Consider the following 12,500-nt stretch of genomic DNA (forward strand, 5'->3'; position numbering starts at 1 on the left):
TACCCTTGGCTGAAGCTTTTTTCATACAATGCGCATATTGGTGAAAATCCTTGGAGCAATGTGGGGTTAGGTGCCTTGCTCAAGGGCACCTCAGCCATGGATAGAGGTGTGGGGAGAGGTAAGGGGGGATTCAAATCTGCAACTCTGTGATCTTCAGTCCAACTCCCGAATCATTACACCACGACTGCCCACAAGCAGTTATTCATGGTTTTTTTTGGTAACCACGACGCCCACATTTAACCATTATTCATGGTTTTCATGGGTTTTTTTAGTATGGTTTGTGAAAATGGTTAAACCATTGTCACAAACCAAACAAAAACATAAAAACCACAAATAACCATGATGCATGGTTAGTTTTCATAGAAAAACGATGGTAAACCCCCCAATAATCATGGATCAGCCATAGTAATACAATAGTTGGCTCAGATTACTTCGAGTAACATTGACATACCATGGTAGAGCCATGGTTACTACAGTAAAACCATGGTCGATTTCCGTAAGGGATACTATAAATGCTGCTCATTCCTCATCTTACTCAGTAAGGCAGACATACACATTCCATACTGCAACATACAAACATTTGCAATGTATATGACTGCTTATCTATATGATCCATACTATGAAAATGGACCAATTCTTATAGATTTTATAAAACTTATATTGACATCTAAGTTTGTATACCTTTTTTGATGTGGGTAGGATATCAGGTAATGAAGTATAAAATGACTGACTTTGTACTGAATCTGAACACACACTCTCTCAGACATACAAGCACTAACACACACCTCCCCAGTTGTAACAAGCTCATAACCTACCTTTCAGTCTTCACCTCTTTCAGCCTGCCAATAGAGAGAGACAAACACTGTTAGTGTGCTGTGCGTGTGTGTGTGTGTGTGTGTGTGTGTGTGTGTGTGTGTGTGTGTGTGTGTGTGTGTGTGTGTGTGTGTGTGTGTGTGTGTGTGTGTATGTATTAATGACTGTAGGTATTGACAAATCTTGTTAGTGTAGTGCAGTGATTCTCAAAGTGTGGTCCGGGGACCACTGGTGGTCCGCGACAGTGCTCAGATGGTCCGCGAGAGTATTCCACTTTTCGAAGACGAGCTAGCAGTTGGCTGAATTTGTAAAATAATTACAAAGCTAAACATAGCTGAAGTATTATTTTCACCACAATAAGGCAGGCTTGTAATGTGAACAAAAAGTGAGCAATCTGCATCAAAATTAGTCTTAAATAAGCACCCCTCAGCTGCCAATTCAGTTGGCAGGTGGTCCCTGAACATTTTTACGGGGGACAAAGTGGTCCTCGGCCTGAAAAAGTTTGAGAAACACTGGTCTAGTTTGTGTGTGTGTGTGTGTGTGTGTGTGTGTGTGTGTGTGTGTGTGTGTGCGAGTGTGTGTGTGTGTGTGTGTGTGTGTGTGTGTGTGTGTGTGTGTGTGTGTGTGTGTGTGTGTGTGTGTGTGTGTGCGAGTGCGTGGGACCTTACCTGCATTCACACATGCTGTGTTCAGTAAAGCTCATGTAGCTGTTGGTCTTCTGCCTAAGAGGCCGCACTCTCTTCACCTGCCAACACAACAAATGAATTCAATTAGGACGTGGGCATACACACACACACACGCACGCACTTATGCACACACACACACACACGGGCGCACGCACACACACACACACACATACCTGCCAACAAAGGCATTCAATGAGTGACCATGTAGCAGGACTGACTGACAGTGAGTAAATTGAAATCAAGTACAGACAGAAGGGGTCCGAGGCACTCTGAGGTCTGTTTAAAAGTCCTTTATTTCCACATGGACATCAAGCCGACGCGTTTCGGTTGCATGCAACCTTTTTCTAGCCTCGCGCACCATCCTACGTACTTCCGCCAAAAGACTTGGCTCCACACCACGTCTGGTAGCTGTTGTCTGTGGAGCGGTGTTGACCAGTAGGATTTGCGCCGGTGTTCTGACAAACGATCCTACATTGTAATTTTATCCTACGGTAGGATGTTCTGTCAGACATGTCTGTTAAACGGTCCTACATCGCCATAGACAGACGACAGACATGTTTCTTCAACAACTTATAAGTTAAATCCTGATTTTTCCGAAAATGTCCTTCCTGCTTCCTGCAATCGCGTCAGATCAAACAAATTCCAAACCATGAATACGAAATTAAATGGTAGTATTATGGGATGGTCAGGACCAGGCTAACCTTTTTCAGGGCGTATTATTATTTTAATTAGCCCTGAAGAAGGTCTCACGCGACTGAAACATGTCAGCTTGATGTCCATGTGTACCCCCTCTGTCTGTACCTTAAGTTTTCATTTTTGGATACCGAAGAGCACCCGAAGATTTTATGAAACTACCCCACAGACGCAACTCATTTTTCTCTCTACACGATTAAATTGAAATGACAACAAATCTGAGCACTGTGCAAATAGGTTTATGGAAACAGACTATGCACGCACACGCACACACACACACACACACACACACACACACACACACACACACACACACACACACACACACACACACACACACACACACACACACACACACACACACACACACACACACACAGCTTGACCTCGAGTGATGACGTGTGTGATAACGGGACGAGGTGGAGTGTCTCACGTACACATACAGCAGACACAGATGCAAACATGTACAAAGTGACATCTTTGACATCGAGAGTGACATGGTGTGCTAGTAGTGTTCGCAGACCACTCCAATACTTTGCTGAGCCAAAGTTAGGCAAACACACACACACACACACGCACACACACACACACACACACACACACACACACACACACACACACACACACACACACACATTTTGCTACTGCAGCCTCCCTGGTTATGACGTCTTGTCTCGTGAAGTTTCATTCAATCAAAGTTGCAAGTGCACATGCAGATACACACACACGTATACACACACGCGCGCGTGCACGCACACACACACACACACACGCATGCACGCGCACACACACACACACACACACACACACACACACACACACACACACACACACACACACACACACACACACACACACACACACACAGAGTGCCACCTTAATATCTTTGTGAGGCCCACTCATTGACTTCCATTCATATTAACCCTAACAATAGCTAAAGAATGCCAAACTGTGCCCAAAACAAAACAATCCCTAACCTTAACCTGTCAGTGAGGAAATCACATCGGCTGTGGTGGCTGTCGCCAAGCCGCGTCATAGCTAATTTGCATAACATTGCCTGGACTTCAACTACAAACTGTCGCTCTAGTCGCGCAAATCGCCTCTAGTCGCTTGAATTGCTTTTGTCGTGCGACTCAGTAGAAGTCAATTACTTCCGTCACTGGACTCGCTCATGTCGAGCTTGGTCTATTCGTGCTTTTACTTTTACCAGTAACAACAAAACTACCCCAGCAAAAGAGGTCAAAACATGTGGGGTCCAGGATATGGGCGCAGCGCACAAGGGCCACACAAACATAAACACTAGCACACACACGCATGCACACACACACACATCACACACACACACACACACACACACACACACACACACACACACACACACACACACACACACACACAAACACACACACACACACACACACACACACACACACACACACACACACACACACACACATTTAACTTTATTTGAATTCACAGATATACAATTACCATGGCACAATCCAAATTTGGTTTAAAAGGAGTCTTACACACACACACACACACACACACACACACACACACACACACACACACACACACACACACACACACACACACACACACACACACACACACACACACACACACACACAGCCCTACTGTACCTCGAGGGTGACGTTGTGCGTGAGTATGGGGGTGCACTCCAGGGCCTCGTCGGAGCAGCATCCGGCGCAGCGCGTGAGGGCCACGCAGGAGGGGATGAAGAGGTACTCCACCTCCTCCGGGTACTCCGACAGCACGTCCACCAGCACCTCGCGCGGACGACACATGCTGCGGTTGAACACCTCCAGGAACGACATCGGCAGCGCTGAGAGGGGGGGAGAGAGACAGAGATTGGAGAGAGAGAGAGAGATGGGAGAGAGAGAGAGAGGGAGAGACAGGGAGAGAGAGAGAGAGAGAGAGAGAGAGAGGATACACATTATCGTCTCCAGTAAAGACATCGGAGGTGCTGACTGAGAGAGAGAGAGAGAGAGAGAGAGAGAGAGAGAGAGAGAGGACACACATTATGGTTATACATCTCCAGTAAAGACATCGGAGGTGCTGACTGAGAGAGAGAGAGAGAGAGAGAGAGAGAGGGAGAGGGAGAGAGAGACGAGGAGAGAAAGGGAGAATGAGACAGCACGTTCACCCTAAATTCACCAGGACCACACCCTCTATGGTTATACACCTACAGGAACAAAATCAGCAAAAAAGATGGAGAGATTGGGCGACAGGGATGATGAGGAGGAAAGAGAGAGAGAGAGAGAGAGAGAGAGAGAGAGAGAGAGAGAGAGAGAGAGAGAGAGAGAGAGAGAGAGAGAGAGAGAGAGACAGAGACAGAGACAGAGACAGAGAGAGAGATGACACACATTATGGTTATACAGCTCCAGAAAAGACATCAGCATCTCTGAGAAAGGGAGAGAGAGAGAGAGATGGCAGAGAGGGAGAAAAGAGAGACACGAGGGGAAAAGATGGAGAGAGAGAAAGGCAGAATGAGACAACACATTCACCCAACATCTCACGCCGACGCCACACACTTCAGTTCTATACCTCCAGGATGGGCATGGGTCACACTTGAGGATTGGGTGAGATGACAGAGAGGGGGAGAGAGATGGATAAAGATAGAAGGATAGAGGGAAAGAAGGATGAGGATAGAGAGAGACGAGTGGAAAGAAAAGGAGATATAGGAGAGTGATAGACAGAGAGCAAGGAGACAAGAAAGGGTGAGAAGAAACGTATGTTCTGAGCAGTGTTGTGACATTCCTGAATTAATTGATTGTTTTGAACAGGTCCTAGAGGTAGAAGCGAACGATGGGAACTGAATCCCAGCTGGGGGAGACAGTATTGTCTTTTCATTCATTTTTCATTCGTTTAAGAATGTGACCTTAAAGTGAGTACTCTAATTTGGGGGGGAAATACATGTGTCTACCTCAGAGATGGGCAGAAGCAGTCTTTAGAAGGAGGACGATCATTGTTCTCAGTTATTGTTTGGACAAAATGACCTAGAGGTGGAGTCAATCTTAACACTGAATAAATAGTTAAAACCTATTCAAAAGAGCCAGTTTCCACCCTGTAAGCCACCTGATGACTCCCCCTCACCTCAACATAAGCCCCCCCTTGGTATTAAAAAATAAAATAGGCTTATGCACCCACCCCCAATTTGGAACTGAGCCCCCACCCCACCATTTCAGCTGTACATTTCAGTTCTTGTCTACACCCCTCCCCCCCTCAAAAGGCTCCCTAACGCCCCCTGTGGAGCTGTAGGGCCCCCGTTGAGAAGCACTATGCAATCGGAAAGTCACGGTGAGTAAAAAAAACTTGCTGGAAGATACAGGGAGAAAAAGGAAAAAGGGGAGCAAGTGGGTACAGAAATAGGTTTACAGTGAAAAGGCTTCCATGGACAGAAATGGTGTCTGGGACAGCAGGAGAGAAGAAAAGATGGAGTGAAGAAGGAGTGTGTGAGAGAGGAGTGCAGGAGTGTCAGTGAAAGAGCAGCAATAATTGGGAGGACTAATCATTGAAGGAGTATAAAAGAGACAGAATAATGGTCGAATTTGTAAAAGTCACAAGGACAAGCACAAGGAGTTTTTATTTTTCTCAGGGCAGAGTCAAGCCCAAGGAGTTTTTATTTTTCTCAGGGCAGAGTCAAGCCCAAGGAGTTTTTATTTTTCTCAGGGCAGTGTCAAGCCCAAGGAGTTTTTATTTTTCTCAGAGCAGTCAAGTTCAAAAAAAGTAAAAAGTCTTATTCATTATTCAGTGTGCGAACCTGCTCTCACCCTGAGCTGTTCTTATTGGGTCCACACACCTGCCGATTTGTTGTAAACATCTAGAGCGCAACCATATCCTCGCCTCCAGAATTTGTAAAAGAGAAAAGCAAGAAGGAGCAATCGGGTAAGGTGACATCAGTGTCTGTCACATACATTGATGTCTTCAATAGAAATGAACCAACATGTGGCTCAGATTACCTAATGTCACCCTTCCATACATCTTGCTGAAGAAAAGGAGGAATCGTAGGATATGTGTGAAAGGAGAATCAAGAGGTTACCGTATGTAGTCAGGCTGCATTGCATCGAACCGATATATCGTGTTACACAGACACGATACTGTATCGCGATGCAAGGAGGCAGAATCTTTCAAAGTTTTGTTACCTTGCAGCCCAGAAAACAACCACATATTATGATGTGATTGTGCTTAAAAATCATCATTTATTTTTTACTTTTTAATATTATTAGTTGTCCCTTGTAACTTATTTTACCTATAAACTATCATAGTTCTCATAGACTTAAAAAATCGTGGGGTGTATCGAACCGTATGGCAAAAATCGTGATGTGAATCGAATCGTGAGTTGAGTGTATCATTACAGCCCTAGCACAGTGATTCTCAAAGTGTGGTTCGGGGACCACTTGTGGTCTGCGACAAAGCTCAGGTGTCCGTGAGGAGATTTCTAATGTTCCAAGACATGCTAGCTGTTGGCTACATTTGTAACATTATTACAAAGCTAAACATAGCTGAAGTCATATTTTTACCACAATAAGACAGGCTTGTAATGTGACGAAAAACCAAGTGATCTGCATCAAAATTAGCAGTGTCAAATTAGCACCCGTTAACTGTCAATTCAGTTGACAGGTGGTCCCTGAACATTTGTTGGGAGACAAAGTGGTCCTCGGTCTGAAGTACATAGGTATGAAACAATAAGGGGAGGGCATAGGAGTAAAAACTTGGTAAATAGTTCAATGGTTACATGCAAAACATTGTAAATTCCACTGAACTGAATGGAGTTCTGAACATATACTGTACTATACATGGGGGCTGTTCTTTGCAGGTGCATGGCATGCATTTGTGTGTGTGTTTGCGCGCGCGCGTGTGTGTGTGTGTGTGTGTGTGTGTGTGTGTGTGTGTGTGTGTGTGTGTGTGTGCGTGTGTGTGTGTGTGTGTGTGTGTGTGTGTGTGTGTGTGTGTCCATGCAGTCACGAGGGAGCAGGTGATTACCGGTAAGTGTGTAAGACAGAGAAACGGAGAGAGAAACAGTGTGTGTGTGTGTGTGTGTGTGTGTGTGTGTGTGTGTGTGTGTGTGTGTGTGTGTGTGTGTGTGTGTGTGTGCGTGTGTGTGTGCGTGTGTGTGTGTCTGTGCATGTGTGTATGTGTATGTGTGCATGTGTGTGGAGACTGTGAACCATGACAAGACTCTATTTTGCAGCACCCTGCCAGACAGTCTGGAGAGAGAGAGAGCGAGAGAGAGAGAGAGAGAGCGAGAGAGAGAGAGCGAGAGAGTCTCATTTGCAGTAACTATCTACCTGGCCAGACGCTCTATCACTCCAATCTACCCCACTGTCTGCTCCCTCTCTCTTTTCACCCGTCCCCCTCTCCTCCGCTCCCATGCCTCCCTGTCTTTGTCTGCTGTAGCTCTCTGTCCCCCTCCCTCTCTTTCCCTCTCTCCACTCCATCCCTCTCTTTCCCTCTCTCTACTCCATGGGTGGGGGGAACCTATGTCTCAAGGGTCATTTACGGCCCTCTAGGACATTTTATCCTGACATATATTTCATGTGAAGCTGCATGACATTAAAATTGACATATTTTGTACAGGAATCTTAGAAATTACATTTGCAATACAATTAAGTTAGTACAGCCCTGTCTTTGCCCCTCTGTCTACTCCATGGGTGGGGAACATATGGTGTAGAAGGAGAGGATTGTGCACATCCCAGGGATAGGTGCAGGACCAAGGTCAATTGTACTTTTCAGAGTGAGGAGTCCGCACACTTAGACTCCTTTTTGTTGTGTTTTATTTGTTCATGGCAGCAGTGGTGTAGTCTACGTAGAACGTGGATATACGGAGTATACCCACTTCCAAATTTCAGGGATTTCAGTATACCCACTTAAAATGGATTGATCCATTGTTTTGAATAGCACAAATATATACAGTATACCCACTTCAAAAAATGCTCAAATATACAGTATACCCACCATAAAAAAGTAGACTACACCACTGCATGGCAGGATAACGTTTCGACCTCGACAGTCTTCTTCAGATTCTATGGCCCAGGGGCCATCTATGGCCCATGAGGCCATCTTATTATGCAGCTTCACGTGAAATAGGACATATTTTGTTAAGGAATCTTAGAAATTACATTTGCAATACACTTAAGTTATAGTCAGGGGACCTAGAGAAGGTGGGGTCTGTTTTAAAGGTGGCTGCCTTCAATACAGGCCTAAAGTGCAGGGGGGAATCAGAGTTTCTGTTCATAGTACAGCCCTTGGAGGATGTCTACGGCCCTTGGAGGAATTTGAAGTGGTCCCTCGAATGAAAAAGGTTCCACACCCCTGCTCTTCTCCATGGGTGGGCCCATGGGGTCATCTTATCCAGCCCTGTTATAATTTTAATATTAGGCAGTTCCACATGAAATATGACATACTTTGTAAAGAAACCTTAGAAATTACATATGCAATTCAATTAAGTTTTATTTTCAGGTGAAGGTGGGGTCTGTTGTACAGGTGGCCACCTTCAATACAGGCCAAAAGTGCCGGGTGAAATCCTGGTTTGTGTTCATAGGATGGCCAGTGAAAGACTTTAAGAAAATTGGCCCTTCGAATGAAAAAAGTTCTGCAGCACTGCTCTACTCTCTCTCTCTCTCTCTCTCTCTCTCTCTCTCTCTCTCTCTCTCTCTCTCTCTCTCTCTCTCTCTCTCTCTACCCCACTGTCGGCTCCATTTCTCTTTTCACCCCTCCCTCCCTCCTTCCCTGCTATACATCCCTCTCTTTATCCTTGTCTGCTGTACATCTCTCTCCCTCTCTTATTATTTAACCCTATCTGCCTTCTCTCTCTGTCTCTCTGTCTCTCTCCCACTGTCTGCTCTCTTTCTCTTGCCAGGTCACTCCCCTTTCCCTTCCCATACATCTAATTGTTTATGGATGACTGCTTCATCTCTCTATCCAATTTAATTCAATTCCATCAGACCTTTATTGGCATGCCAACATACATTTTGCATTGCCAAAGCATTTGCTGAACTAATAAACTGTAATAAACGAGTAATAAAATAACGATTAAAAAGTAATACTAGCAATACAATTGATATCCTTCATCACTCTTCCTTCTCTCTCTGTTTCTCTATCTTGCTCCCCCCATCTCTCTCTCTTTCTCTCTCTTTCTCCCCCACCCCCTCTTCGTCAGTCTCATTCACCCTTCTCTTTCTAAACCTTTCTATTGAAAATGACGTCCTCTGCTTTCATCTGCCGTCTCTCAGGAGTGAACAACATTCACCTCACACTTTCGCCCAGTCTCTCCATCTCTGTCTATTGTTGCTCATATAAAAGCTGTATTACTCTGAGAGTGTGTGTGTGTGCGCGTGGGCGTGCATGTGTGAGTGCGTGTGGGCATATGTGTGTGTGTGTGTGCGTGTGGGTTCATTTGTGTGTGTGTGCGTGTGGGTTCATTTGTGTGTGTGTGTGTGTGTGTGTGTGTGTGTGCGCGCGCGTGTGTGTGCAAGCAGGGGGTGTATTGTGTGTAAAGATGGGCAAAAGTCATCCGAACACAGATCTCTGAGGAGTTATGCAATATGAAACTGTGCGAAATGCCAGACGTTTTCACAGCCCACCCTTGTTATATTACAGAGAGAGAGAGAGAGAGAGCATACAGATACAGATTTAAAACCTGTTGTATAAAGGCACGCCGTGTGTGTGTGTGTGTGTGTGTGTGTGTGTGTTTGTGTGTGTGTGTGTGTGTGTGTGAGAGAGAGAGAGAGAGAGAGAGAGAGAGAGAGAGAGAGAGAGAGAGAGAGAGAGAGAGAGAGAGAGAGACAGACAGACAGACAGACAGACTAGGGCAGAAGGCCTGCCATACTATATTCCCACTAGATGGCGCTCTAAGAAAAGTCTTGAGACAAGGGTACCACACACCTTCGTGCGCGCGCTGTCCGCTGTCCTCGGGGATGTGGGCAGTCTGTTGGAGAGGAGACACAACCGGCACACAAACATTAACGGAGCACTCAGACATAAACAACCGGTAAACACATGACGCTCGAGTAAACATCCCGATAACCAACAAAGCCAGACTTGCACCAGAGGTTACTCGTCCCTGATTGAACTTGGTTTGGGACTGGAGGCAAATGCCACAAAACCCCAATAATTCAATATTTAAATTTGGTAGCCAAACTGCAGCTGGCAGTCAAGCTGTACCGCACAGGTGCAGCCGTTAGGCAGCCCAAGACCACCATCAAGTGTGTCGTGGCAGCCACTGGCAGCTTCGCCGGTGGTCTGATCTGCCCTTAATGACTTCCCGCGTGCCAAACTTAGTCTCTTCGCCACGAGCCCAGCTGTCATGCCAAAATACACGAGGCCTGTGTGGGACTGATGCCAAAACCACATTGCCCACTCTGCTCGTTCGCAGAACTATCACCGAAAAGCCCAAACGAGTCGACAGCCAGTGCGCAGTGGAGGAGAGAGCCTTTCATTCACCCACCTGCAGGTTGGTTTTCAGAACGTGATTAACGGTCCCCACGCTGACTCTGACCTGTCCTGTTCCCTTTGAGGGTTTCTCGGTAAGCTTCACTCTCATTCAAATTCTTGGCAATGGCCGCTGCTGATCGGATGACGTGACCCGGTTCCCTAAGAGTTCACTACTTCGCCGTTCAAACTGCTTTGAGGTTCGAATGGTCGCAGACATCTGTGCGCCTGTCTCATTTCCTCAAACGTGCCGCGTGCACTGAAATAACACCCTTGTAACGGTCCTGTCAAAGCACCGTGGCAACCTCAGCTAACTCGTGCACATTTCAATATTTTATAATGTTGTATTTTGAAATTATGTTGAAATAAACGTGGCAATGAACTCAAACAGACAACAAAAAACAAGTTGAAATTTCTCATGAGGTTGCATCACTTTTGCCAAGAGGGTTTCACAACTTTGCAGCCGGAGGAATTAACAGTGTTGAACAGCAGCAGGTTGAATTTGTCCCCTTTCCTCCAAGTCTGCGTCAGTGTCTGTAAAACCCAGCGTCTTGCTCGACAGTGTCCTACATAGCGAGAGGTTAGGCCAACGTTAATGAGAGGGTTATTAGAAAAAGCCCCTGTGCCTTTAACGCGTCATGATTTCACGTAGGCGGTTCTGAGCAGGCCCGTGTCGCTCTCTTTCCTCACCGGACTATGAACTTTGGGGGCATTTACCATAAACGCTCGCTCTTATGCGTGGGTTTAAAGAACAGTGCGCAACGCAAGCGTGCACTTCATTGACCTCTTGGGTCCAGGCAACCCGGTTCTGGCGTCAGGTTCCGTGGACAGCGCAAGAAGCGTTTAAGTTTATTTTTGAGGCGCGAGAAATGACCTCGACAGTGACAAGGACAAGCAATACATTAACGACACACGCGCTCAGTTTGCAGCACAACGGGGCCATGAGTGCTGTACGCACTCACGCACAAGCACCCACTGTCACACACGCACGTTGGCGCATTTACCTTTATGGTTGACAAACACACGAATGTCACAAAAAGGAACCTCATCAGGATGGCAGCAAAGTTCATGATTCGGTGAAAAAGAGTGGAATTAAAATCCCATATGGCCGCGACACTGCTGGTCGCCAGCCTAGGGGCACAGATGCAGTTGAGGGGGGTCACGGCTGTGCGAAGTTCCTCTGAGGGGGGGTCTCAGTAGCGCTACAGCCGCGCTAATAAACCCATGCCCGGTGGGTAGTCCGGGACCGCCGGGCTGGAGGGAGAATCCGCCTTCAGCTGTTGCCAATGATCTTCAGGATATCCAGAAACAGGAGTAGCCAAGACGCGGTTCTTCTCACATTGTTGTGTTTTAAACAGAGGTTTGCCTCCGCTGTTTCTGAAAGAATCCACATCACAGAAAGGATCCCATGCCCCTGCCCCTCTCCAAGCGCGCACGGCCAGCCAAGGGAACGTGCAGGGGGGAGACAGGGGTGCTAGTGGAAGAAGAAGAGCAACTTTTTTTATTCCCTCTGCCGACTTCCAATCAGAATTAGTTTGGGGAAAATCTTTTCAAACAAGTCAGCGGTTATGATCCGTCAAAGTTCCCTCCGTGACAGGGACAGCCCTTCAATTCCGTTTCCTGTTGATAGCTCCGTGCCTCGGTGATTTCTCATGCGTTCTGCGCCGTCACTGGTCTGATACATTACCCCCCGGGCAAGAGAGGTGTCCGTTCGCCGTCAGCGCTGACACTGTAGGGCTGACGAGTGCACGAAGATATTGCAACTAGAACTATACCGGAGACTTCTATTGGCCGGTAGCGTCCGGAAGGCGGGACCTTACCGAAATACTCCCCGGGTCCATGCCAGACCTT

General features: G+C 46.5%; 1 protein-coding gene across 3 annotated transcripts in view; it reads right to left on the minus strand.

Moving 5' to 3' along the window:
• vegfab (vascular endothelial growth factor Ab) overlaps window positions 1–12,500 on the minus strand; it is a 34,552-nt gene that overhangs the window by 21,605 nt on the left and 447 nt on the right. For 2 of the 3 annotated variants that reach the window (XM_063223421.1, XM_063223419.1), the window contains exons 1-5: window positions 10,666–11,645; window positions 10,104–10,146; window positions 3,839–4,041; window positions 1,482–1,558; window positions 816–839 (exon numbers count right to left, since the gene is read on the minus strand). In XM_063223421.1, the coding sequence (XP_063079491.1) occupies window positions 816–839; window positions 1,482–1,558; window positions 3,839–4,041; window positions 10,104–10,146; window positions 10,666–10,761 (443 nt within the window). In that variant the 5' untranslated portion in view covers window positions 10,762–11,645. The other variant, XM_063223420.1, reaches the window with a different exon arrangement.

The sequence above is a fragment of the Engraulis encrasicolus genome, chromosome 18 (assembly GCF_034702125.1).
Source record: "Engraulis encrasicolus isolate BLACKSEA-1 chromosome 18, IST_EnEncr_1.0, whole genome shotgun sequence".
NCBI classification, from domain to species: Eukaryota; Metazoa; Chordata; class Actinopteri; order Clupeiformes; family Engraulidae; genus Engraulis; species Engraulis encrasicolus.